The sequence below is a fragment of the Myotis daubentonii genome, chromosome 11 (assembly GCF_963259705.1).
Source record: "Myotis daubentonii chromosome 11, mMyoDau2.1, whole genome shotgun sequence".
NCBI lineage: Eukaryota > Metazoa > Chordata > Mammalia > Chiroptera > Vespertilionidae > Myotis > Myotis daubentonii.
This window is the reverse complement of record NC_081850.1, coordinates 60,053,200-60,078,172: the sequence shown is the minus strand read 5'-3', so window position 1 is coordinate 60,078,172 and position 24,973 is coordinate 60,053,200. Positions and strand designations below refer to the sequence as shown.

The 24,973-nt window shown below is 42.8% G+C and overlaps 1 protein-coding gene, 1 long non-coding RNA gene and 1 pseudogene across 2 annotated transcripts in view; 1 reads left to right on the top strand and 2 right to left on the bottom strand.

Moving 5' to 3' along the window:
* Window positions 1-249: 249 nt before the first annotated feature.
* Window positions 250-24,973, bottom strand: part of SLC44A1 (solute carrier family 44 member 1) — a 155,217-nt gene continuing 130,493 nt past the window's right edge. The window contains exon 16 of the mRNA XM_059657554.1: window positions 250-2,289. Coding sequence (XP_059513537.1) covers window positions 2,275-2,289 — 15 coding nt within the window. The 3' untranslated portion in view covers window positions 250-2,274. The remainder of the gene's footprint in view (window positions 2,290-24,973) is intronic.
* LOC132212663 (serine/arginine-rich splicing factor 1-like) lies at window positions 12,005-16,192 on the top strand (annotated as a pseudogene).
* Window positions 16,478-23,342, bottom strand: LOC132212233 (uncharacterized). The gene is made up of 3 exons (XR_009447689.1): window positions 23,025-23,342; window positions 22,752-22,914; window positions 16,478-17,703 (listed from the first exon to the last, which is right to left on the bottom strand). It is a non-coding gene; the product is annotated as an uncharacterized LOC132212233 (long non-coding RNA).

Genomic DNA, 24,973 nt, shown 5'->3' with positions numbered 1-24,973 from the left:
GAAATCCATCCCTCATTCTGAAGGTCAATCCGAACTTTTCCCCAGAGGGAAGGTGGTGACAGGACTTAGGCAACAAGGGTAGGACTTCAGCGATGAGAAGGGAAGATGGGACCCTGAGCAAAGGTGGGACACAGTGAGAACAACTCCAGGGAATGGAGAAGAAATGAATGGAAATAGCAACCTTCAATGCCCAAATGCCAGGGAAGTATTAGGAAAACTTTGGAACATATGAAAGATGAAATACTCCACAACCATGAAAAATTATCTTTATGAAAAAGACATAGCAATGTGGGAGATAGCTGATGATATTACAATTAAAAAATAAAACCTTAGCATTTGTTTTCCTAAATACAATTGGACCATGTCTGCGGCAGAAAAGTAAGTAATACATTCATACATTTTTCCTTTGTCTACAACTTTTACCATAGGTGAAATGGCATCATACACAAAAGCTTGGCCTGGTTTCCTATGGTCACATACACCACCTACAAATATTACATGTTTACTTTTCTGCTTACATAAAAAAGAATCAAGAACAAGTACATTGGCTTTGAAATATAAACTCAAATTTGGCATGACTTTATGATAAAAAGAAAAGGATAAAGTGGGGGTGGAGAGCGAGATGAGTAGGGGTCAAGATCGTTAAGGTCTCTAAATTCCAGGTTGGGTTTGGGATTTGAGCATGTGGTAAGTGGGAAGCCGCTTACAAGTTTATGAGCAAAGAGTTATTTTAGGAAACTTGATTTGGCAGGAGGAAAAGAAAGAATGAGTGGGACGAGCCTGGGGTGAGGAGTTGGCTGGGGACACAGAGGTACAGACTTCTCCCTTCTACTCCCGGTCCCTTAACCTTCCCTGGCTAGATTCCCCCTCTCCTCACACCCCACTCCACCACCCACCACCATTAGAATACAGTGATTATATTAGCATTATAAATCTTTAAGTAGTTTTCAGTCAAATAGGAAAAAAAATAATACATTGATCTTAATGAAAACTGTTGGCTTCCTTCCTAAGTCATGTAAAACAGGGTCAGCTAACTGTTTCCAGAAAGGCCCATATAGTCAGTATTTTTAGGCCTTGCAGGCCATATGGTCTCTGACACAACTATGCAACTCTGCCATCACAGAGAAAAAGCAGGCATAGACAGTACATACAAGACTGGGTGTGGCTGTGTGTCCATAAAACATTATTTACGTTTGGGGCTGGAATTGACTCACAGGTCATAGTTAATCAATCTACGAATAACATCGTGTTATTTTCCTCAGAAAATAATTTTGTGATTCTTTGATGCCTCTAAAGCAGTGGTTCTCAACCTTCCTAACCCTTAAATACAGTTCCTCATGTTGTGGTGACCCCTAATTTCATTGCTACAAATTGAACATAATTAAAGCATAGTGATTAATCACAAAAACAATATGTCATTATATATGTGTTTTCCGATGGTCTTAGGCGGCCCCTGTGAAAGGGTCATTCGACCCCCCAAAGGGATCGCGACCCACAGGTTGAGAACTGCTGCTCTAAAGCCTCCTTAATCCAATCCTCTCTCTGACACTTCCCCTATACCGCTGTCCTCACCTCCACTTATGAGAGGAAGGCCAGTGATAATATGATGGGCTCATTATCTCTGGAACAGCGATGGGCCAAGCAGCGTGTTAAAGTGGAGGGGCTTTGAATTTCGACCTAGATTTGAGCCCTGACACTGCCAACTGTGTGATCTTAGGCATAGCACACAACCTCTCTGAGCCTCCATTTGCTCGGGGCCAAAATGGAGGCAGTAGGTGCAGCTTTACAGAGCTTTTGGAAGGATTAGATGTTTGTAAAGCACTCAGCCTAATAATTGGCACGGAACAGGCGCTCAATAAATAGTTACTAACCCCCATTGGCCCTATAAATGGCATGCAAACAGGGGAGGCACAGACTGAATGAAGAGAATTCCCCTGTGGATCCAGCCTTCAGGCCAGTACTGGCACTAGAGTGAGACGCAGAGGGGATCTCTTTAATATACCCAAGGCTAGAGAAGGAGGCAACACTGAATTTAAAGGCTACTGCAAGACAGATTTGTATCAAAGGCTTCTGATTAATTATTTATGAGGCAGCCCCACTGTGCCAAATCCACTCGGCTGTTTGTGGCTGGGGAGCATGGTCGCCGGCTTCCATTGCTTCCACTGAAGTAATAAGATCCTGCCCTTCATCCACAGACTCTCAACAGCTGGTGAGTGGGAGAGCCTTGTATCAACAGCCTCCTCTGAGTTCATTCTTCCCGGCTCATGGGACCAGTCACCTTTTCTTCAGCTGAAAAATAAACACATCAAGGAAATGAATGCTTCTCTCCTAAGGGAACACAACACAATGAGAAGCAATCGATAACAAAAAATAGCATGGGATCATCTTTAGAGAAGAGACTGTGAAATGTAAGAAGGCTACACACACACACACACACACACACACACACACGAGAGAGAGAGAGAGAGAGAGAGAGAGAGAGAGAGAGAGAGAGAGAGAGGGAGAGAATCTGAGAGCATAGGTTCAAATCCTGATTTTACCCCTTTATCAGCTATTTATTTGTGGGCAAGTTAGTTACCTTCTGTGCCTGCATTTCCCCATGTTTAAAATGAAGGTAATCGTGGTATATTCCTCTATGGCTCTTGTGAGGATTAAGTGCATGAATTAGTATAAACTGCTTAGAACACTGCCCAACACATAGTTATGAATGCTAGTTTAGTGTTTGCCATTATTTGGTATATGATTATTCTTTGTCAAAGATGTTTTTTAGAATAGCTGAGCACTGAGTCAAACACATAATGAATAAAGTTCAAAACTAATCTGAACTACCTGGTTCTATGGTATACTTTCAAAGACCCAAACCTGCAATTCAAATGAAACTTTGGATTTTTCACTCCTGTGACTCAGTTAGCAGTGGGGCCAGAATAATGGGTATTTCCATAGGTCAGTTCAATTCAAGAAACAGTGACTGAGTAAACGCACCGATGTTTATAAAAAAGGGTATCCTGCCTAACCGGTTTGGCTCAGTGGATAGAGCATCGGCCTGCGGCATGTACCTTGATTGCGAGCACACCCCCAGTAGGAGGTGTGCAGGAGGAAGCTGATCGATGTTTCTCTCTCATCAATGTTTCTAACTATCCCTCTCCCTTCCTCTCTGTAAAAAAAAAAAAAAAAAAAAATCAATAAAATATATAAAAAACAATAAAATAAAATAAAAAGGGTATCCTAATTTTTAAGGACTATACAATGATGTCGTTAGTACTAAAGGACCATGCTCTACCAATTATCCTCAAACAGTTCAAAAATATTAGGTCTACATACATTCATATATAGTCATATGTGTGTCACATACAGTATATACACACAGTCATATATATACAGAAAGAGAGAAAGAAATGTTTACCATTAGGTGTAACAAGTGGCTGTTCGGTGTAGTATTCTTATTCTTGCAGCTTTTTTGTAAGTTTGAAATCATTTCCAAATAAGTTTTTAAAAACTCATTAGGATGGGTTAAAAGTAAAGAAGCAGCCTTTTTTTTTTCAAGTTTGACTATCAAACAAGCACAGGGCCGCTGCAGGACAAGCACAAGTGACAAGAAACAGTCCTGACAAGACCCCAGAGAGCTGGGCCTTGGAACCAGGGCACCTAAAGTGGTTGGTTCTATGATTCAAATACCGAGTGGAGTTGGGCCAAGATCGCCTGACATGCCCATCTCCACAGTAGGCCTTGCTTGTCCCCAGGTGCCTAAACCAGGCACGAAGAATAACATGGCTTGAAACCTTTGCAGTAAGTTTCAGTTTAGGGTTTTAGAATTGAGACTTTTGTTTCACATGTCAGTTATTGACTTTTTGCTGATCCCTGCTTCAGTTTCTCCCCAACGTCAATCCATTTTGCAAACTGCTTATAGAATTAATCTCTAAATTGTTGCTCTCACTACAAGAAGTTAAATGAAGGCTTCCCATTTTCCACAACAGCTTATCTAAACTTTTCTGCCCGGCCAGCCGGCAGGGCTCAGTGGTTGAACGTTGACCTATGAACCAGGAGATCATGGTTTGATTCCTGGTCAAGGCACATGCCCAGGTTGTGGGCTCGAACCCCAGTGTGGGGCGTGCAAGAGGCAGCCAATCAATGATTCTCTCATCATTGATGTTTCTCTTTCTCCCTCTCCCTTCCCCTCTGAAATCAATAAAAGTATATTTTAAAAAATATTTTTTAAAAAACCTTTCCTAAAAGACACATATGTAATACCCTTTGTAATACTTTAAGCAATAAAATAAATAAATAAATAAATAAATAAATAAATAAATAAATAAATAAAACCTTTCCTGTCTAATCCATTTCATGTTTTGTGATTTTACATATTTTGACACGCTGTTTCAACTTTCATGATTTTTTCTTCCTGTCACTGAAAATAACAGAACCTGGGATTAGGCTGACATCTGATAGCAGTTAATGCTTAGTATGGTCATTTGGCCTGTACACTAGACTTATGCCAAAATTGTGATTTGTCTGAGATTGAAATAAACGTTCTTTCCTCCAATTTTTAAAAATGTAAATAAACCTTTAAATTTTAGAATAGTTTTAGGTTTACAGAAAAGTTGCAAAAATAATAGAGAGGTCCCATGTACCCCATACCTGTTTCCCTATTGTTAACTTCTTTCATCATTATGGTGCATTGTCACAACCAATGAACCCACAATGACATAGTTATTCACTAAACTCCATACTTTATCAGATTTCATTAATTTTCCCTGATGCTGTCTTCTGTTCCAGGCCCCCATCCAGAAGAACACAGTACATTTAGATTTCCTCCTATTATAAAATTTTAAAATATTATTTTAAAAGCCAAATTTAAGTAAAGTATATAGTCTCTATTTTCTTCCCCCCAAATAGAAAGAAGAAGCAACCTGCATAACAAAAACCCTTCCTGTTCTCTTACCCCTCTACCCCCAAAAAGATATCCAGGCCCCAAATAATCCTTTATTTTCTTTTGTTAATAGCTCTCTCCTCCCACTCTTCTTCCTGTAAAAACCTTCCATTTTATACAGCTCCTTGGAGTGCCCTTCCAGTTGCTACATGAGATGTTGCCCAATTCATGGCCAGTTAGGTATCCAATGTCCTCAATTAAATTTTGTTTTGTTTTTAAAACACTCTCCTCAGAATAGATGGTGGTGTCTGGAGAACTTCATTTATTTTTATTTTTTGTTAATCCTCACCCAAGGATATTTTCCCATTGATTTTTAGAAAAAGTGTTAAGGGAGAAGGGAAGGGGGTAGAGAGAGAGAAACATCTGTGTGAGGCAAACAAATAGATTGGTTGCCTCCCTGTACTGGCCAACTAGGGCTAGGGATCGATCCTGCAACTGAGGTACACTGGAAGCTTGATCCCAAGGTACCTTCATTCCTTGACCACAATTAAACCCTGGACCCTTCAGTCCTCAGGCTGACGCTCTATCCACTGAGCCAAATTGGCTAGGGCAGAACTTTATTCTTTAAATATACTTAAAGTGCCCAAATCTTAAGCTAGTGAATTAATTTTTGGCTCATGAATGCATTTTCATTAGCTAAAGAATGGCTAATGAATTTTTTATACATGTACATATCCATGTAATACCATCCAGATTGATAGGGTTCAGGGTTATGGTTCTTGTTCCAGCTGTCATCAAGGTTTAACGTTACCAGGCACAACACAAATGATACTGTGCTATCCCAGTAAAGGGGAAGAGAGGGAGCCATCTTGGGTTGTTCTGATCAACCCTTTATATTGTAACAAAACTTTGGTTCCTAAAGCTACCAGGCCCAGAAAATCACGGTCTTCACCCACTTCTTTACACATTGCTTATCAATAATTGGAAATCATTTTGGATAAGTTTTATGCACTCCTGCAGACCTCCCTCCCCCAACAAAGTGAAACAGAAAGACAAACATTCTGTTATGCACATATGATAAAGTTTTATTACCTTTAACAGGATATGGTCTGAATAGGAAGTTGGCCTACTAGCTAATTATTGACAAAGAGAAGGGTTACAAATCTACTCTTCGAAAACTAGACTCCCCATTCAACTGTTTTCACCTATAAAAACGGTAATTTTTATATAATCAGCCTGTTGTTTTTGGTAACTTTGCAAACAGTTTATGCCAGAAAAAAAAAAAAAGTCCTCAAATCAAAGCTGCCTTATTGTGCACAGTGTAGAGCAGGGACTCGATAAATACTTACCAGATTAATTTAAGGATGCTAAAATGGATGTATGGGGTTCTGTTTACTTAAATTTCCTAGGCTTCAAATTCTTTTTCTAAAAAAAAAGATATTTTTGTTGATTTCAGAGAGGAAGGAAGAGGGAGAGAGAGGTAGAAACATCAATGATGAGAGAGAATCATTGATCAACTGCCTCCTGCATGCCCCACACTGGGGCTCAAGCTCGCAATCCAGGCGTGTGCCCTGACGGGGAATTGAACCATGACCTCCTGGTTCATTGACCAACTGCCTCCTGCATGCCCCACACTGGGGCTCAAGCTCACAATCCAGGCGTGTGCCCTGACGGGGAATTGAACCATGACCTCCTGGTTCATTGACCAACTGCCTCCTGCATGCCCCACACTGGGGATCAAGCTCACAATCCAGGCATGTGCCCTGACGGGGAATTGAACCATGACCTCCTGGTTCATAGGTCGACTCTCAACCACTGAGCCATGCCGACCAGGTGAGGCTTCAAGTTCTTGAAGCCACACTTGGACTGGAATTTGGGCCTTATTAGTCAATTTGTCTCTAAGGAGACTCTTGCAATTGATCAGATTTCCACCCTCTTTTCAGATGCATTTCTTTCTATGATCCTCCTGTCTCAGAGGAGGATGTCAATCTCCTACCCACACCAGGTGACAGGTAAGATGCATGGGTTAGTGTTAAATATTCAATATGGGTCTCACTATGCATTACTTAACAAAATTATTTCCAGCTATTAATAAATATGAAATATGAAAGAAATAAACCATTAAAATAGAACATAAATTATACCTCAATTTTAAAAAGAAAAAAACTGGGAGAGGGGTGGGGAACAGAAGAAAATATAGGTATTCTATTGATTTAGGAGGTTAAGGAAAGACTTTTGAACAAAAAAGGGGGCATAAAAGAACACAAAATAGATTATCAATTTATCATAAAATTTAATTCATCTCTAGATAAAATATCACTAACAAAATTTACAGACAAATATCACAGAGGTATTTGACATAATGTGACTAAAAAGGTTTTAATATCCCTAATATATAAAAATCTTTTATCCGCCGGAACCGGTTTGGCTCAGTGGATAGAGCGTAGGCCTGCAGACTGAAGGGTTCCGGGTTCGATTCCGGTCAAGGGCATGTACCTGGGTTGCAGGCATATCCCCAGTGGGAGATGTGCAGGAGGCAGCTGATCGATGTTTTTCTCTCATCAATGTTTCTAACTCTCTATCTCTCTCCCTTCCTCTCTGTAAAAAATCAATAAAATATATTTTAAAAAAAAATCTTTTATCCAACAGGAAGAAAAGCAGCAATATTTCAATAGCAAAATTGGCAAAGGACCTGAATAGAGAATTTAGAGAAGAGGAAATATAAAGTGCTGATAAATTATTGCAAAATATTTAATTCACTAATAAAAAATGAAAGTGAAAACAAGGGATTGTTATCTTTAGCTTTTTTTAAAAAATATATTTTATTGATTTTTTACAGAGAGGAAGGGAGAGAGATAGAGAGTTAGAAACATCGATGAGAGAGAAACATCGATCAGCTGCCTCCTGCACATCTCCTACTGGGGATGTGCCTGCAACCCAGGTACATGCCCTTGACAGGAATCGAACCTGGGACCTTTCAGTCTGCAGGCCGACGCTCTATCCACTGAGCCAAACCGGTTTCGGGTCTTTAGCTTTTAGGGCTATCAAAAGTAAATGAGAATGATGTCATGAGTATCTGCCCAGTGTGGGAAAATGGGGATTTTCATAGACTTTAGTGCAAATGGAAATTGGTAGAACAGTTCTAAAGATCAAATTGGCAATATGTATCAACCTTCATATATTTACTTTTTGCTCTGGTAATACCATTTCCAAAGTCTATCTTAAGGAAATAAGCCACACTGTGACAAATATCTCTCTACAATAACAAAAATATTATAAATAATCTAAAATTTTAATTAATATAATATAAATTCACTATTAAAAATCATGTTTTTGAAGAATATTTAATGATATGAAACATGCCTACTATATATTACATATAATCTTACCTAATAATAGACAAACATGGTAATTGACCATACCTTTGCTATGCCTTCCATTGGCTAATCAGCGAGATATGCAAATTAACCGCCAACCAAGATGGCGGCCGGCAGCCACGGAGTTGCAGCGAGCAGGAGGCTTGCTTGCTCCAGTGATGGAGGAAGCCAAGGTTCCCCGCCTGCCACGGCCTGCTCTAAGCTACACTGAAAGCAACAAAGTTTCAATTATAGAAGGTAAATAAATCCCAGATACCTGCTTTCAGCTGGCTGTGGCCACGGAGCTGGAGCCTTGGGTTGCCCCTGGTGATGGAGGAAGCCAAGCCCTGGCCAGCTCTGAGCTCCACTCCAGGTTACAAAGTTTTAATTATAGAAGGTAAATAAATCCCAGAAAAGAAAAAAGAAAAAAAAGAGAGGCTGGGAGCTTCCATCGCTGGGGAGGCTTGGCCAGCATGAAAACGGCCCTCAGCCCCTCACCCAGACTGGCCAGGCACCCAGTGGGGACCCCCACCCTAAAGGGGGTGTAGCCAGCCTGAAAACAGCCATCAGCCCCTGACCCAGGCTGGCCAAACCTCCATGGGGTGAGGGTCCCCACTGGGGGCGGGGGGGTTTGGCCAGCCTGCAAATAGCTATCAGCCCCTCACGCAGGCTGGCCAGGCACCCCAGTGGCACCCCAGTGGGGACCCCCATCCTGAAGGGTAAACCAGCCGGTCCCCACCCATGCACCAGGCCTCTATCCTATATAATAAAAGGGTAATATGCAAACTGGCCCTAACAGCAGAAAGACTGGGAATGACTGGTGATTATGACACACACTGACCACCAGGGGGCAGATGCTCAATGCAGGAGCTGCCCCCTGGTGGTCAGTACGCTCCCACATGGGGAGCTCTGCTCAGCCACAAGCCAGGCTGACGGCTGCCAGTACAGCGGTGGTGGTGAGACCCTCTCCCGCCTCCTCAGCAGCGCTAAGGATATCTGACTGCAGCTTAGGCCTGCTCCCCGCTGGCAAGTGGACATCCCCCAAGGGCTCCCGGGCTGCCAGATGGATGTCTGATTGCCAGCTTAGGCCCAATCCCCCGGGGAGCGGGCCTAAGCGAGCAGGTGGTCATTCCCCGAGGGGTCCCAGACTGTGAGAGGGCACAGGCCAGGCTAAGGGACCCCCCCTCCGAGTGCACAAATTTTTGTGCACCGAGCTTCTAGTGTTATATAATGTTAATTGACAAGGACAGGATATGAAAGTTTCTGAGTGTATATGTCTTATTATCAACTCTGTGAAAATAGGTATATATCTGGATACATATTATATAAATATAGATATATAAATATATAAACCTAGCAGGAAAATGCAAAAATCATAAATTCGTTATTTCAGTTAGAAAAATGCAGCATAGTTTTTCTCTGGAAAAATGTTTTACAAATTTTAAAATGAAAATTTGATACTTTATTTTGGGGGTCTCATAAGTCATTTAAATTCTATAATATATCCTTAATAATGGACAGAGATATAGACAAAGATTTCTATCCAAGGATGATCATTAATAATCCCCTAATCTTGAAGAAAAAATGCTATATTCAAAAATAGGAGAAAGACTGAATAAAATATAGTACATTCAAATGAAAGAATATTATAGATCTATTTCAATATGGGTCTCACTATCATTATACAACAACATATAGGTTATATTTACTATATACTTTTCTGTTCTGTTTCCAAGGAATTTTTAATAACATGGGGGAAATTCTCATACGTTATTTAAGAGAAAAAAGAAGATAGGAATTATTTAACATCTATCTTATTTACTATAACCTTTTCTTTTTCTTTTTTTTTTTAACCTTTTCTTTTTAATATGACCTGAATTAGATAGACAGTAGACAGATAGATGAATACTGTTCTCTCTCTCTCTTTCTCTCTCTCACTTATTTCTGTATAGTCATTTTATTTATTTATTTTTTATTTATTCATTTAACAGTTTCTTTACAAAGACTAGGCTTGAATTCAGGCTCTGGCAAAAAATAATTGAGTTTGGGTGAATTACCAATCTTCCCTTAGCTTCTGTTTTCTCATCTGTAAAATGGGAAGAATAACATCTACTCTGCAGAGTAAATAAGGTAATGTATATAAAGACCCAGCAAAAAGACCTATAAGAAAAGTTTTTCAACAAATAACAATTAATATTATTTGATTACAATGTTTGAAAATGCAAAAGATTCAGGAAGCAAAAATGAATGGGTAGAGACCTTCACATTCTCCAGGCAGAGCAATTACTTAACTTATACTTAAAAAAAAAACCAAACAACCACACCCATAAAATATTTTATATTCCCTGGACTTAAAAGGAATGCAAATGTCATTGTAAATCAAAGATCAAAATATGACTAAGATTAAAATACAATTAAGCAAAAATGACATTAGGAACAATGCAATGCACCCCAGAAAAATTTGTCCAATACTGCTTAATAACTATGATATTGCCACCTTGTGGAATTAGTGATGTATTACATATCCCAGGGATTTTGAGATTTTATTTTAAAGTAATTTATATAGACAGGCTGAATTATACAAATATTCTCCTTTTAATTTCTAAGTTAATGTTATGTAATTAGCATTTTCCACGCAGTGACATTCTTCACAGTGATCTTTAATGGGTACCTAACATTTTATTGAAGGATGTGCCACAGCCTGGCTCAACATGCCGATCCTACAGGACATCTAGATGGCTGCCCAGTAACGTGTTATTCACTGTGATGGTTCTGTACAGGTAGATATGGGTGCATTTATTGAGTTATAAACATTAAAATATGTGCTTATTACAAAGATAATGCAAGGTTCGTATTTTCAAAGAAAAGCAAAATTGATAAAATAAACCACATTAACAATTTCCCAACCCAGCTTTTTTTAAACACACACATATACTATGTGTAATAGATTTGTAAACATATATGTAGTATGTATTCACAATTTTTAAAACAAAAATGGGATTATATCACTATGTAACCTTTCTTTTTATTTAAAATTTTCATGTGCAAGTTTTCTGCGCCAGTAATACCCATAGAAAACATTGTTTTTATTGACTATGTGGCATCCCCTTATATAGTTATATTAATTGCACACATACTATGAAGTATTAAGTTCTAGTATATACATTATTAAACACAGTGCTTACAATTTGATGGGGAATTAAGCAAATAAACGGGACAAGTAAAGAGAGAAGCCTGTTTTGTAATGAAATGCCATGAAGGAAAAGAACAGGATACTAGCCAGAAGGTAATAGGGTGTACAAGATGGTTGCAGAAGGTCTATCTGAGAGAAAAGAGAAAGTTTGGACTTGAAGGATGAAGAATCTGGCATGTGAACACGGGAGAACATTCTAGGAAGAAGGAGCAGCATGTGTGAAGGCCCTGAAGTGGAAACATTCCTAGAAACTGAAAGATGGTCAGAGAGGCTCACACTTAGGCTGAGGCAGATGAAGCTGGAGGGCTTCTATGCCATGGCAAGTAGTGTGCACGGCATTTTCAGTCTGAGGCCGTCAGATGATCTGATTTATATTTTAGAGAGCTCACTCTGCCTGTTCTGTGCAGGAGAAGGGATTGGAAGGCAAGGGTGTAAGATGGGAGACTAGATAGGGAAGTACAGCAACAATTCAGATGAGAGATGATGGGGGGTTGGAGTAGTGTAGCGGTAATTATAGTTGGATATGAGATAGGATGGAGTGAGGGAGTTGACTAGTTCAGAGAATTGGCAGTAAACATTGCATCCAGGATGGCTGCTAACATTTGTGGGTCTGAAGCAAGAAGACGAATGGAAGATCCTGCTTTCATCCTCTTCCATCTTTTGCTCCAACCCACACGGTGAGCTGGAGTTCTCTCTCACGCTCACCTGTGGACACTTCAGTCCACTGGTTCAAGCCCCAGGCCACAACACGCGCCACAGCCAGGATCCACCCTAAGGAGAAAGTGCCTGGAGAAAAGCCCTGTGCAGACCTTATTTGAGAAGGGAGTTCCAGGGTCCTGGGATTCTGCAGTGTGGTCTTGGAGAAAGGAGGTGGACCTTGGGTAGGCACAGCCCCTTAGCCCCAGGGACTCCTTGCCCTTTGTAAAGGGTCCAGAGGGAGAAGGGCAAGAGTGAGGACCCTGATGCTGAGGTTATTAAGGTGGTACTGGCTACATTTAGTTAAATTAACTTAGAAAGATCTCTTACATCATCCATAAAGTATACTGCTATATACATGTCTTATGTGTACAACCCTACATCATTGTTTTCTAATTCTTCTTTTCTCTATGGCTTTCAGTTAAATTAACTTCACCCACTTACCTGGCTACTTAAATGATGCATTTCTTCTGTATCAGTGGTGAGTAAAACTCTTGAAAATATTCCATTCTTCTTTACACATTGGCTTTTAGACTCGATGCCATCTATTGTCTGTTTAAGTTAATACATCTATAAGATGACTCCCTTTATATTTTGGAAAATGATAGGACTTGGGATGATAGGTGGAAAGGGAGGGAGGGAACTATTTAAAGGACACTACATCTCTAGCTTGAGCAACTGGTCCAACCATGGTGCGATTTATGACATGGGGAAGGACAGGGGAAGCATGGGTGTTGATGTACCATAATTTATTGACCTTATTCCCTATTGTTGGACAGTCATGTTGACTGCAATATTTTACAATTAGAACAATACTCTGATTTACAGCAGAATTTTCTCACACATCCTTAATTTCTAAATAATGAATTGCTGGTTTAACGGATGTGCACATTCTTTGGATTTTTAATCACATTGCCAAATAACTTTCCAAAGAGCTAGCTGTTCCCTCACAATTGGGGTAGATTTTGCAACCGAATTTCTAGGTCTCCCTCCCTCTTTTTCTTTTCTTTCCTACCTCCTACTTTTCCTTTGTCCATTCAGTAACAAAACTTTTGTCAAGGATCTGCTATGTCCTATGTCCTACACTGGGCCGGAGATAACTCTAGCTCTGTTTCTTGCTGAGGGCTGGGAAATGACTGGGGAGAAGGATGACCTCTGGAAGACTCTGGAATTCGAATTGGAGGACTTGGATATCCTACCCACACACTTTTACTTTGTATCAGGCCAAATACATTAATATCCCTTTTTCATTTAGGTTGGTGATGCCATTCTGAGAATTGGGAAGAAAAAAACATTGACCTTTGTGCAGACCACAGATAGGACTCTGAGACCAGGCTTTGCCCCCAAGGAACTATAACTTTGAGGGTGTGATTTTACAGCGAGATTTTATGCCAATTTTACCCTCTTAGACAATGGCTGCATTACCTCTCCAGGTCACGAGGCAGGATTGCCCAGGCCTGGGGTCTGTCTCAGGGCAGCTGGTAGAGAAGGTGGAGCAGGGGACCCCAGGGCAGGGGTGGGAGTTCCCAGCATGAGGCCCCTTTGTGTACACTAGGGCCAGCCCCCACCCTGTTTATCTGAGGGTAGGTGTCACACTACTTAGCTTGAGCACCTACGTTTCTAGATTTGACTCTGACTTTGAGTGAAGCCAGGCACTGGTGGGCTTCCTTATTGTTGTAACTCAGATAGGAGGGTCCAACCCAACAGCTGTCACATAATGAAGATGTCAGCGTGCACAGCACCATTGACTGCTAGTTCCTGAAGACTTACTAGTAGGCACTACATGAGGCTGGAAAACTGTGGGGAGCCGATAGAGGGTTAAGCCTCGGACTGACCTGTTGGCAAAGTCACAAACAGGTCTTCCGAGTCTTAAACAACCCAATCCAAGAGGTGGCCGCTGATTTACATGCACTATCACTTAAAAAATAAAAAGGGGGGAATTTGCCGGAAGCCGGTCCTTCCTTGCTGCTTGACACAGTTGCTGCAGGGAAGAAACATCTGCACAGCATATGTTTCAAGGGACCTGGGGTATATGGCATACTGTTCTTAATATGTTTGCTCCCCTTCTTAGAGCTATGTGTTTTAACCAAGGTCACCTCTCTGGGAAAGGTTGTTTCCCCAGGTGGGGATTTTCCCCTGGAGTTAGGGATTAACGGGACTAAGGAAGGGAATCAGTAAAACCCCTTAACTAAGTGCCAGGCGGGTAGTTAATCACTTTGCGAACAATCACGTTTAAGCTACATAATCTTTACTTAGGATAATCTCCTTCAGTTACTTCCTTGTAGCTTAACAGAACAATAGAGTAGTGACCTTGGACTGGAGATAACAAACGCCCTAATCTTTGGAATAGAATGGATAGGATTAAAATCAAACGGTATAAATACAGAGTGCACTTTCTATTTCCATTTTGGAGGGGCCGCAGGAGCCGAGCTGTCGCTGCAGGTTCGCTCTCCCGTGTGCTAGGCTTGGTGGGAAGGCCTGTTCTCCAGTCCGCGCTTTTCGTTGTCGCCATGTCCGGCGGTGGTGTGATTCGTGGCCTGCCGGGGTCCAACCCCAGCGGGTCCAGGGGTCCCCAAAGGCGTGGACGGAGTCGGCGAAGAAGGAATGACACGGAGACAGCGTTCAGTTGATCAGCAGCCTAGCCAGGATCTCTAGCCTGGATCTCCAGCCAAGTTCTGGTCTCGATCTCCAGAGAGGTTCTGTAGCCATGTTCCCTCGCTAGGTTCTCCAGCCAGGTTCTGTCCAGGCTCTCCAGTCAGGTTCAGTGTCCAGGTTCCAGTCAGGTTCTCCTGCCAATCTCTGTAGTCAGGTTCAGTCCAGGATCCCTTGCCATGTTCTCCCGCTAGGCTCTGTCTCTAGGCTCCGAGGCCAGTCCCTCTCCAGGATCCTCCGGCATGCTCTCTCCAGCAAAGTTCTTCTGTCTCTAGAGAATGTTCTGTGTAGGTTCTGTGCCTAGGCTCTGTCTCTCTTGGTCCTGTCTTCCAAGCCCTATGTTCTTGATTCTGTGTTCTGAGTTCTGAGTTCTGAGTGTTTCTGTCTTGTTACAACTGTATTTATACCAGTTGATTCAATCCTATCAATCTCTATTACAAAGGTTAGGGCGTTTCTTATCTCCATTCCAGGGAGAAAAGATTATGTAGTTTAAGCATGATTGTTCGTAGTTAAAGGGATTAATTACCCGCCTGGCACTTAGTTAAGAGGTTTTATTCCCTCCCTAACTTCAGGGGAAAATCCCTACCTGGGGATTCAACCTTTCTTGGAGAGGTGACCTTGGTTAAAACACAGCGCCAAGAAGGTGAGCAGACATATTAAGAACCGTATGCCATATATGCCAGGTCCCTTGAAACAGCAAGGATGGACCGGCTCCCGGCAGTGGCCCGGCAGGGAACAACGATTGTCGCATCTACGTGGGTAACTTACCTCCAGACATTCGAACCAAGGACATTGAGGACGTGTTCTACAAATACGGCGCTATCCGCGACATCGATCTCAAGAATCACCGAGGAGGACCACCCTTCGCCTTCGTTGAGTTCGAGGACCCGCGAGACGCGGAAGATGCGATGAATGGTCGCCACGGCTATGATTACGATGGATACCGTCTCCGGGTCGAGTTTCCTCGAAGGGGCTGCTGGGGTGGAGGTGGCGGAGCCCCCCGAGGCCGCTATGGCCCCCCATCCAGGCGACCTGAGAACAGAGTGGCTGTCTCTGGACTGCCTCCAAGTGGAAGCTGACAGGATTTGAAGGATCACATGCGTGAAGCAGGTGATGTATGTTATGCTGACGTTTACCGAGATGGCACTGGTGTCGTGGAGTTTGTACGGAAAGAAGATATGACCTATGCAGTTCGAAAATTGGATAACACTAAGTTTAGATCTCATGAGGGAGACACTGCCTACATCCGGGTTAAAGCTGATGGGCCCAGAAGTCCAGGTTATGGAAGATCTCGATCTCGAAGCAGTAGTCGTAGCAGAAGCAACAGCAGGAGTCGCAGTTACTCCCCAAGGAGAAGCAGAGGATCACCACACTATTCTCCCCGTCATAGCAGATCTCGCTCTCGTACATAAGATAATTGGTGATGGCCCTAGACAGCTTGGCTCAGTGGATAGAGCGTCAGCCTTCGGACTGAAAGGTCCCAGGTTCGATTCCGGTCAAGGGCATGTACCTTGGTTGCCGGCACATCCCCAGTAGGGGGTGTGCAGGAGGCAGCTGATCGATGTTTCTCTCTTATCGATGTTTCTAACTCTCTATCCCTCTCCCTTCCTCTCTGTAAGAAATCAATTAAAAAATATATTTTTAAAAAAATGGTATAAATACAGATGTAACAGGAGAATAAAGGAAGGACCTTGCTATGCTGATCAACTGAATGCTGCCTCCGTGCCATTCCTTCTTTGCCGACTCAGTCCACACCTTTGGGAACCCCTGGACCTGCTGGGGCTGGACCCCAACAGAAAACAGTGACAGAGCGCCTGTGTGCCGAGGAAATAAAGAGATTCCTGGAGTATTGTGAACCTAATGCAAGACTCAGTTATGGGTGTTGTTGCTCTCGTCTCTGAACATGGGCTATTACGTGAAGCACTGGACTCCAGAGCTGTGTTAATGACTGTGGGTCAAACGCTTCCCCAAGTAACTTGCTAGAGGCCCTCTGCCCTCTAATAGTTTCCTGAGTTCTCCGAGTCATTGCGTTCTCCTCTCTAAATGGGAGCAACAATCCCATGTCTCCTGATTCTTATAAAGACTGAAAGAGAGAAATCACATAAAGCCCACAGTTCAAGCGGCCTTCACTCTTACGTAAGTGTTCAGTAAGCGGAGCAATGTACACCATCCTCACACCCCTGATTCACAAAATACTAGTGCCTTTTATTTCCCAGACCACCTCTCTGAAAGCCAGAGGAACCATTGCCAGGTATTGTTTTGGGATGAAAAATAAGTTCAAGTCAAATTATTTCTAAAAGGCTTAAACATCTGCTTTTTTAAAAGATATGATGTGGTTAAACCTTTGGAACTTGAGATATTTGTCAGTCTATTCAACAGTGGCTGGCCCCTTTTTATTTGCCAAAATCAGGCATGTGTCTGTGTCTTTCTGAATGGGCTCTTGCAGTTCTGTGCTCAGCAGGATCAACACACCAGCTGCTGGATCTAGGCCACCCTCGCCAAACAAGCACTACCCCGACTATAACCAGCACAGCCTTCCGGCACTCTGCAGGCATGCTTACTTTGGAAGAAAAGAAAGAGATGTATGAAAAGAGATATGCTTTTCCCAGGGAAAGGAAAGAGTGTTTCTAACACCCCCTCAGACCTCACCCTGCACATGTCTCCAGCAAAAATAAAAAATATGATCATTTTAATTTTTGATTCTCAATAGGAGGCCAATGTTTCGTAAGCAATGAAAGTCACAGATGACTAGGACTTTTATTTAATCAAGTGCTTTAACGTCCTCCCTCTTCCTAGGAATTTAACAAGAAGTAAAACGGGGTATTTAGTCTCTCCCCTTTCTTCTCGCCAGAACGTCAGGGTGCTCTAGGCAACGGATGCATTCCACCCCAATCAGGGAATCCTGGATGGGAAGGGCTCTGGAGATGGCGGCGTTTGTCCTGAATAATGGCAGATGAAAGAGACCTGTGATGAAAAGACTGAAGGGTTGTAGGACGGCACAGGCACCCACCGGTCCAGGAGACAGGAGACGGAGCAGACTCTGCTCCCTAACCCTCAGGGCAGACAGCGGGGAAACACTGCCTCCTCAGAGCACTTCTGAACTGGCTAGAAGGGAGGAGTGGCTGAATTCATTTCCACGAATTAGCAGTTGGCTGTCCCTGCAAGTTAGGAGATCCAGAGCAAACAAGAAGCTTCCTGGAATAGAGAATGTTCAAACCTTCTAAATCCCAGCATGGGACATGGTCCCAAGGCTTTTCCTCCCGACTTGTGTATTTCCTGAAAAATACCCACTTTGTACAATGACAATGAAGGTACCACTTCTTTCCTGCCCTTTGAGCTTATTAAACATTAAGAAATGATTTTGAACATCCTTTAAAAGTAAAAGTACAAGGAAAGCAGGGTAATGTTTCAGCATCATTGCTATCTCCCCATATCAGCCGCCAGCTTTGTCTTGCAGCCACCCCCTTAGACAGGCACTTATGCTAGTGCTACTCGGAAGTACCGAAGCTGTGCAAACCAGCGTGCTTCCCGTCACACGTCTCTGTGCCAACACTACAGTTTTTCAGCTTTTTTGTGTGTGGCTTTTCAATCTTTTGTTACCTGGCTCTGTTTTTATTGTCACGCTCACTGCCAAACTTTGTTCAGTCGCAGTTTGCCAGCATCTCGGCATTTCCAGGTACTAAGAGGGGATGAGTGGGGACTGTCCCATCACACATATTCTGTGTTCCCTTTAAGTCAAAGATTAACTTTGAACCGAGCTTTTCAGAGTAATGCCCTTTAGACTGTTGACTGATGAGCAAGATACTATGGTCTTTTAGTTTAATATCTGCCAACTAGAGGCCCAATGCACAAAAATTCCAGCAAGAGTAGGCCTTCCTTCCTCCTGCTGCCAGCACTGGTTTCCCTTCAGCAACCGGGACCCAGGCTTCCGACGGAAGGACGTCTGGTCTAATTAGCATATTACCCTTTTATTATTATAGATAAGAAATTCAGCATTCGGCACCAGTGGCTAAGAGAACCTTGCCTGATTTGGGGCCAGGCCAGTCAGGCACAAGTTGTTTATCTGTGCAGATGGGGCAGCCCTGCCCACAGCTCAGGGGCATCTGGCTTTGGGATCCAGGGATGTGGGCCATGTCCAGTGATGAGCAAATATTAACAGAACTGGATTCCTCTCAGAACAGCAAGTGAGGAAGGAAGGTGGGTGGCTTGTTAATGACCATCAGACACCATACTTGATAGAGCTCAAAATCTTAAAGAGCGATTGGACAGAAAAATCTGTAAGCTAAGAAAAGATAGCTTACGGAATTAGCCTGCTTAAGAGGTACACCCCAAAGAACAGCCCAGAACAGCATGCACTAATGACCACTTAACGCTGCTGCAGTCTGAAGGCTGCGTGCTTCCTGGGATTTTGATGACTCACTCTCCTATCAATGGAAGGAAAATAGAAGAAGGGAAAGGACCTAACATTTATGAAGGACTTGTCTGTATCGGGCACTGGTGTCAGGCATTTTAACATATTTTTTTCACTTAGTTCTCAAGAGATGGTATTATTAGCTCCTTTTGCCAGGCAAAGAAAGAGGAAAAGTTAAGTGACTTCCAACATAATGGGAGAGGGTGGGAGACAAGATTCAAATACAAGCCCATCAAAAGGAACCAATTGCTCCAAATCCCATGCTTTTCCCACTAGACCATGCCAAACGTGCAAGGACATGCAGAGTGTGGCTAAAGACCAAGCAGAAGGGAATGGGGATGATACTGTTGTAACTAACTAGTAATTAATAACAGGAAGGGAGCAAAGGGAAGGCCAGACATTACATGCATATTCTCTGCCAAACACTGTGTGGGGGGGGGGGAACCCAGTAGGGAAAACAGATGCACACCCAGTAAAGTTGGGATGACATAGGGAAGCTATTTGCCTGTCAATCACACCTGGGATGTTTGGCTCTCTCTTGGTTCTCTTGCATTTGTCCATATGGCCCACGGTCATGTGGATAGCAACATGCAATAGACTAATGGGTTGCAGCTAGCATGATGCTGAACTGGACCCAGCTACAAAATGGAAAGGAAACTCTGGACATGGCCCTGATTTTAGCTCTACTGAAGCCCCAGCTACACTTCTTCTATGACTGGACTAAGGGAAATGGGACTTGGGAAACCCAGAGGGGTAATTCCACAAAAATAAAGCTTTCTACTATATCTCATCCTCCTGTGGGGACCTCCAGAAATGCTTATTCCAGCGGCACCCCCAGGACCCCACTCCCACTATCAACGGGGGAGACAAGGCATGCTCCCTTCAAATAACAGACAGATTCACCCCTTTCAGAGGTCATCTAAAAGTTGGTAATGTTGCAAACTGAGTGTGAAATAGGACCATGCATTCTAAGAAACATGTAAGATAACCGAAGGACAAAATTCTTCAAGTATGTATTGATTCTACCTGCAGCAAGTGAAAAGAGAATACAGATATCAAAGCAGGTGTCCTCCAGATTCCTGGGGCGTTAGGTATAGAAATCATCACTGTTAGAATTCACACTAAAATGCAACACCCTCAACACCATAGGCTCCATAAGAAAAAACACCTTTGTAGGTTGAGGGGTTGAGCATTTGCTCATTATTATTCTCCACCAGTAGGTGTCGTTAGAGATAAGCAAGTTTGCTAGGGCTGTCCTCTCAAGGATGGTCACCCCAAATCCTGCTCCAGCTGGAATTCGGCTGCCTCCGAAGGTCCCGTCCCTCTGTGGAAGCTTCAGCTAGAGCAGCCAGCATGCACGCTGTAGTCCTCTAAGTTTACTATACAGGAGAATCACCTTTTTGGGGTGAGGGGAGTTCAAATGCAGATTCCTGGGATATTCTGAGTCAGTAGGTCTGGATGGACCCTGAGCAATTTTCATTACAAGCACCACCTTCTTATCCTCCCATCGTGATGCCCTCTGAGAAACACTGATTTGCACCCACGCGGACTTTACAATATCATCTGGGAGACAGTCAGGCTGGTAAGGGACTCATTGGTTCCTTCATTCACCAAACACCTATTGAGTCCTTACAGCTTGCCAGTCCGTTGGGTATCTTTGCAAAGTTGTGCAGCTCATCCTCCCGTCTGTCTCAGGCATGAGAGCACCATCAAGGGATTAACATAGAGGTAAGCACTCAACCTATCCTTCCTTACGTTCACTCCATCAGAGAACCTGGCTTCCACCATGAGAGGCAAAGAGCCCCACTTCCCCCTAAAGAACACTCACACGTTTACAGAAATTCTGCCAATAAACTGATCCCCAATGGTTAGCTTATAGGATGTAAACATTCCCCTCAGATAGCTGGAAAGCAATTGTGTTACTGAGACTCAGTTTCAAAAACACAGACAAAAAATAATAAATCATGGCTTTAAAACAGACAAAATAATAAATCCATTAGTATTTGAGTATTAAGTTTCCCTGCCATGTTAACTTTATAAATTTAAGATAAATAAAAATCCTAGTAGTAGAAAACGGGGGATAAATTACATTACGACAAACAAAACATAAACTGAAATTCCATCAGAAACTCAATATTGCCATGATATGGCTGAGGGCTTTTTTAGAAACTGCAATGAAAATAGCGTATTCCACTCCAGACTACCGCTGATCAGTGACACAAACTTAGTCCATCTATATTTTTTTTACTGTCTGGCCATTAGAAAAGTTTTGTTCTAGAACGAAGTTTAAAGGTCATTGACTCTAACCTTTGACTCCACACACAATGCTGCTTTACAACATCGCAGCTGCGAAGTGCCCCACAGCCCTCTGTGTGCATTCCTTGGGGATTCCTCCTTCCCCCGGAGCTCGGTGCATCTTGGGACTGGTTCAATTATTTTATTTAAAAAAAAAGAATATATATATAATTGATTTCAGAGAGGAAAGAAGAGGGAGAGATAGAAACATCAATGATGACAGAGAATCATTGATTGGCTGCCTCCTGCATGCCCCCTACTGGGAATCGAGCCTGCAACCCTGGTCATGTGCCCTGACCAGAATCAAACCCAGGACCCATCAGTCCGCAGGCCCATACTCTATCTACGGAGCCAAACCGGCTAGGGCCTGGTCCAGTTTTTAGGAAGTTCTTCTGCACCTCCTGTCTGCTAAGCAGGAGAAGGCTGTAGCTTCATAAGAAAGTCTTTCCCCTCTGGAACTTAGCCTTGTCCCTGGGTTAGGACTGCATCTCAGCTTCATTGACAAGAAACCTGTCACAGTGCCCTACACAGAGAGGGACAAATTCTTCTTATAGAAGAAGAAAACTAGAAGACAGCAAGCTCAAGTGAGAGAAGCTGTGCAGGGAGGACTTCCAGGAACCAGGCTTCTTCCATCTTTCTGTTCTACTATCGTATGTGTGTGGTTTTTGTTCCTGTTTATAAGATGACTGCTGCCCCTCCGGGCATCACATCTGTATTCCAGACAGGCCAGAGAAGGGGAAAACCAGGAGGATACCCGGGCAGCACCTCTATCTAGAAGAAAAACCTTTTTGGAACTCCCCATGATATGTCAGCTTACATCTTGCTGACAGAACTATGTCAGAGGGCCACCTCAGCCTTCAAGAAGTATCAGAAGCCCGGCTGAAGTGGCTCTGCGGTTGAGCGTTGATCAATGAACCAGGAGGTCACCGTTTGATTCCTGGTCAGGGCACATACCTGGGTTGCAGGCTCATTCCACAGTGTGGGGCGTGCAGGGCACAGCTGATCAGTGATTCTCTCTCATTATTGATGTTTCTATCTCTCTCTCCTTCTCCTTTCCTCTCTGAAATCAACAAAGATATATTTAAAAAGAAGAAGAAGAAGAAGATGGGAATGTAGGCATTTTAGCTGGGTACTTGGCTGACACACATCACTGAATGCCCACCCTGGGACGGGCACCACTCTGCCATTTCCTTTATAAGACACCCAGCAGAAGGCCTCAGGCCATAAGAAGCTCATTTGGCCACTGAAGGCTGGCTTGATAGACCCAGGGAAGCACTTTACCTTAAACTCCATGCTGTCAGATTTAGTCCATTGCTTCCAACCTTTCACTGTTACCCAATGAACTATGTACAGCTAGTTTTTGTGGGTTTTTTTTTTTTTTTTTTTTTTTTAGCTCCAAGTCACCTGAAAAGATATCTTTGGTAGCAGTTAGGATTGTGTTCAGCTGTAATGAAAAAAAAAAAAAAGCAGTTGCTAACATAAGACAGAGGTTTGGTTTTAACAAGTCTGGAGGGTCTCAGCCCAGAGTTGACAAGGTGTCTGGGATCCAGGCACCTTCTATATTGTCGCTCCATCATGCATGTCTTCAAATCTCAAGGTCACCTTATTGTCCAGGATGGCTACTGGACCTCTACCCATCACATCTAAATTCCAGCCGGCAGGGAAGAAGTAGGGACAATGGCTCTTCCCTTTAAAGACACATTCTGGTAGTTACATGTCATTTCCACTCACATCCCACTGCAAGGGGGCTGAGAAATGTAGTCTTTGTTCAGGATGAGGGGTTGTCCATTTAAAAATCAGGGGGCTGATCATCAAAGACTGAGAAAAAGGATATTGAGAGAAAACTTTAGTCTTGGCCACAAATTTCATTTTTTTAAATCCATATCAATGGTAAAAATATTCAACTTTCCAAGACTAAGGCAAAAGACCAACAATAATGAGTTAATATTTACTGAGCACTTATTATGTGCCAGGCATTGCATTATGTGCTTTATATGTAATAATATAATTAATTATCACAAAAAATACTCTCTGAGGCTGGGCACTATGACTCTATTACACATATGGGGAAAGGGGCCTGGAGAGGCTGGAGCCCAAGGCGTACAGCTCCGGAAGGATGCAGATGTGCTGGGGTGGGAGCTCATGCTCCTAATGAATCACTGTAATGCACTGCCTTTGGGCAATGTGTGAGAGACATAAACCTCTGTGTTATTTTGGCAACTGTTATTTTGGGATGTTTTTGTTACTCACATCTGGAGCCTGCCTCTTCGACTGCAGTCCTCCCTTGAGGTGGGATTAATTAGCAAGCCTGAGGCTTAGTCCTTCAATTAGTGACTATTCCACTCATATTTCTTCTCAGGTCTGCTTAGCTCCTAAGAGCCTTGTCCTTTGTAATGTGGATAAACAGGGTCAGGCTATGCTGGGAAAAATGGGAGGTCCTGCCTGAATGGGGGGAGCAAGTGTGGCAGCCCAGCAAACACCATGGCAGTGCAGTGCTGAGGTGTGGGAAAGGTCAAGGGCTTCTGAGCAAGAAAGAATTCAGGGCGGGTTCTGGATCTGCCATTTGCCACTGGACAAATTCAACCTCTTGGTCTCTCACTTTCCTCAGCTAAGACCTACTTTGTATTTTTGTTGTGACGGGTGAAACACAGCTGCACATGCATGCACAAGACACATCTATACACCATGTTGCTCAGAGTCTGGCTCCCGGTGGGTGCTCCTTGCCTTATTACTCTGACGATGGCCAGTGAACTGCCAACCCACCGTGAGAGCTTCAGGCGTCCGTGAAGGAGAAAGAAATGTGAGAGATTAAAGGTACAAAACACAGGGAGGAAAATCAACTGTTATTCTTTTTAAAAAAATCTTTGCTGAATCCTGGGGATTTATCCAAAGGAACAAATCAACTGAAGCAAAAACAGAGATGCTAGATTTTCAGGGCTATCTCTTAACAGCTAAAACCTAAGAGCCACTACATGCCCATATCAGTGTGCTGGGCACAGCCATTCAGTTGGAACGATGGGTGGCCATTTGAGGAGAGGGATTGAGTTTTTCTTTGTAGCAGCACAAAGACATATTTAGGATTTAACATAAGTAAAAAAAAGAAAAAAAGACATAAGTAGCTGACATATGGTTGTGTGTGTGTGTGTGTATGTATATACATATATATAATTTCATTCCAACACAGAACTGAAGGAAAGTTCAGATAAAAACAGATTTGGCACAAGATGTGGGCAAGGGGTGTAATTTTTAAAAAAATATTTTTATACTGTCTTTCCAATTAAACAACAAAAATAGCATTCCAAAGTGGCAGTAGGTAGGAAGGCAGTTTTCTATATTTTCAGTAATAGCTACACTATGAGCCCATCCAGTGCCCAGATCTTGATTTCTAAATGCCAATTTCCATAAAAAGGAACCAGGGTTCCTTGAAGACAGAGAAGCCTGAGATGAGCCTGGTACATCTGGTTTGTGTCAGTGAACAAGAAAGCGCCCAAAGAACCATGGAG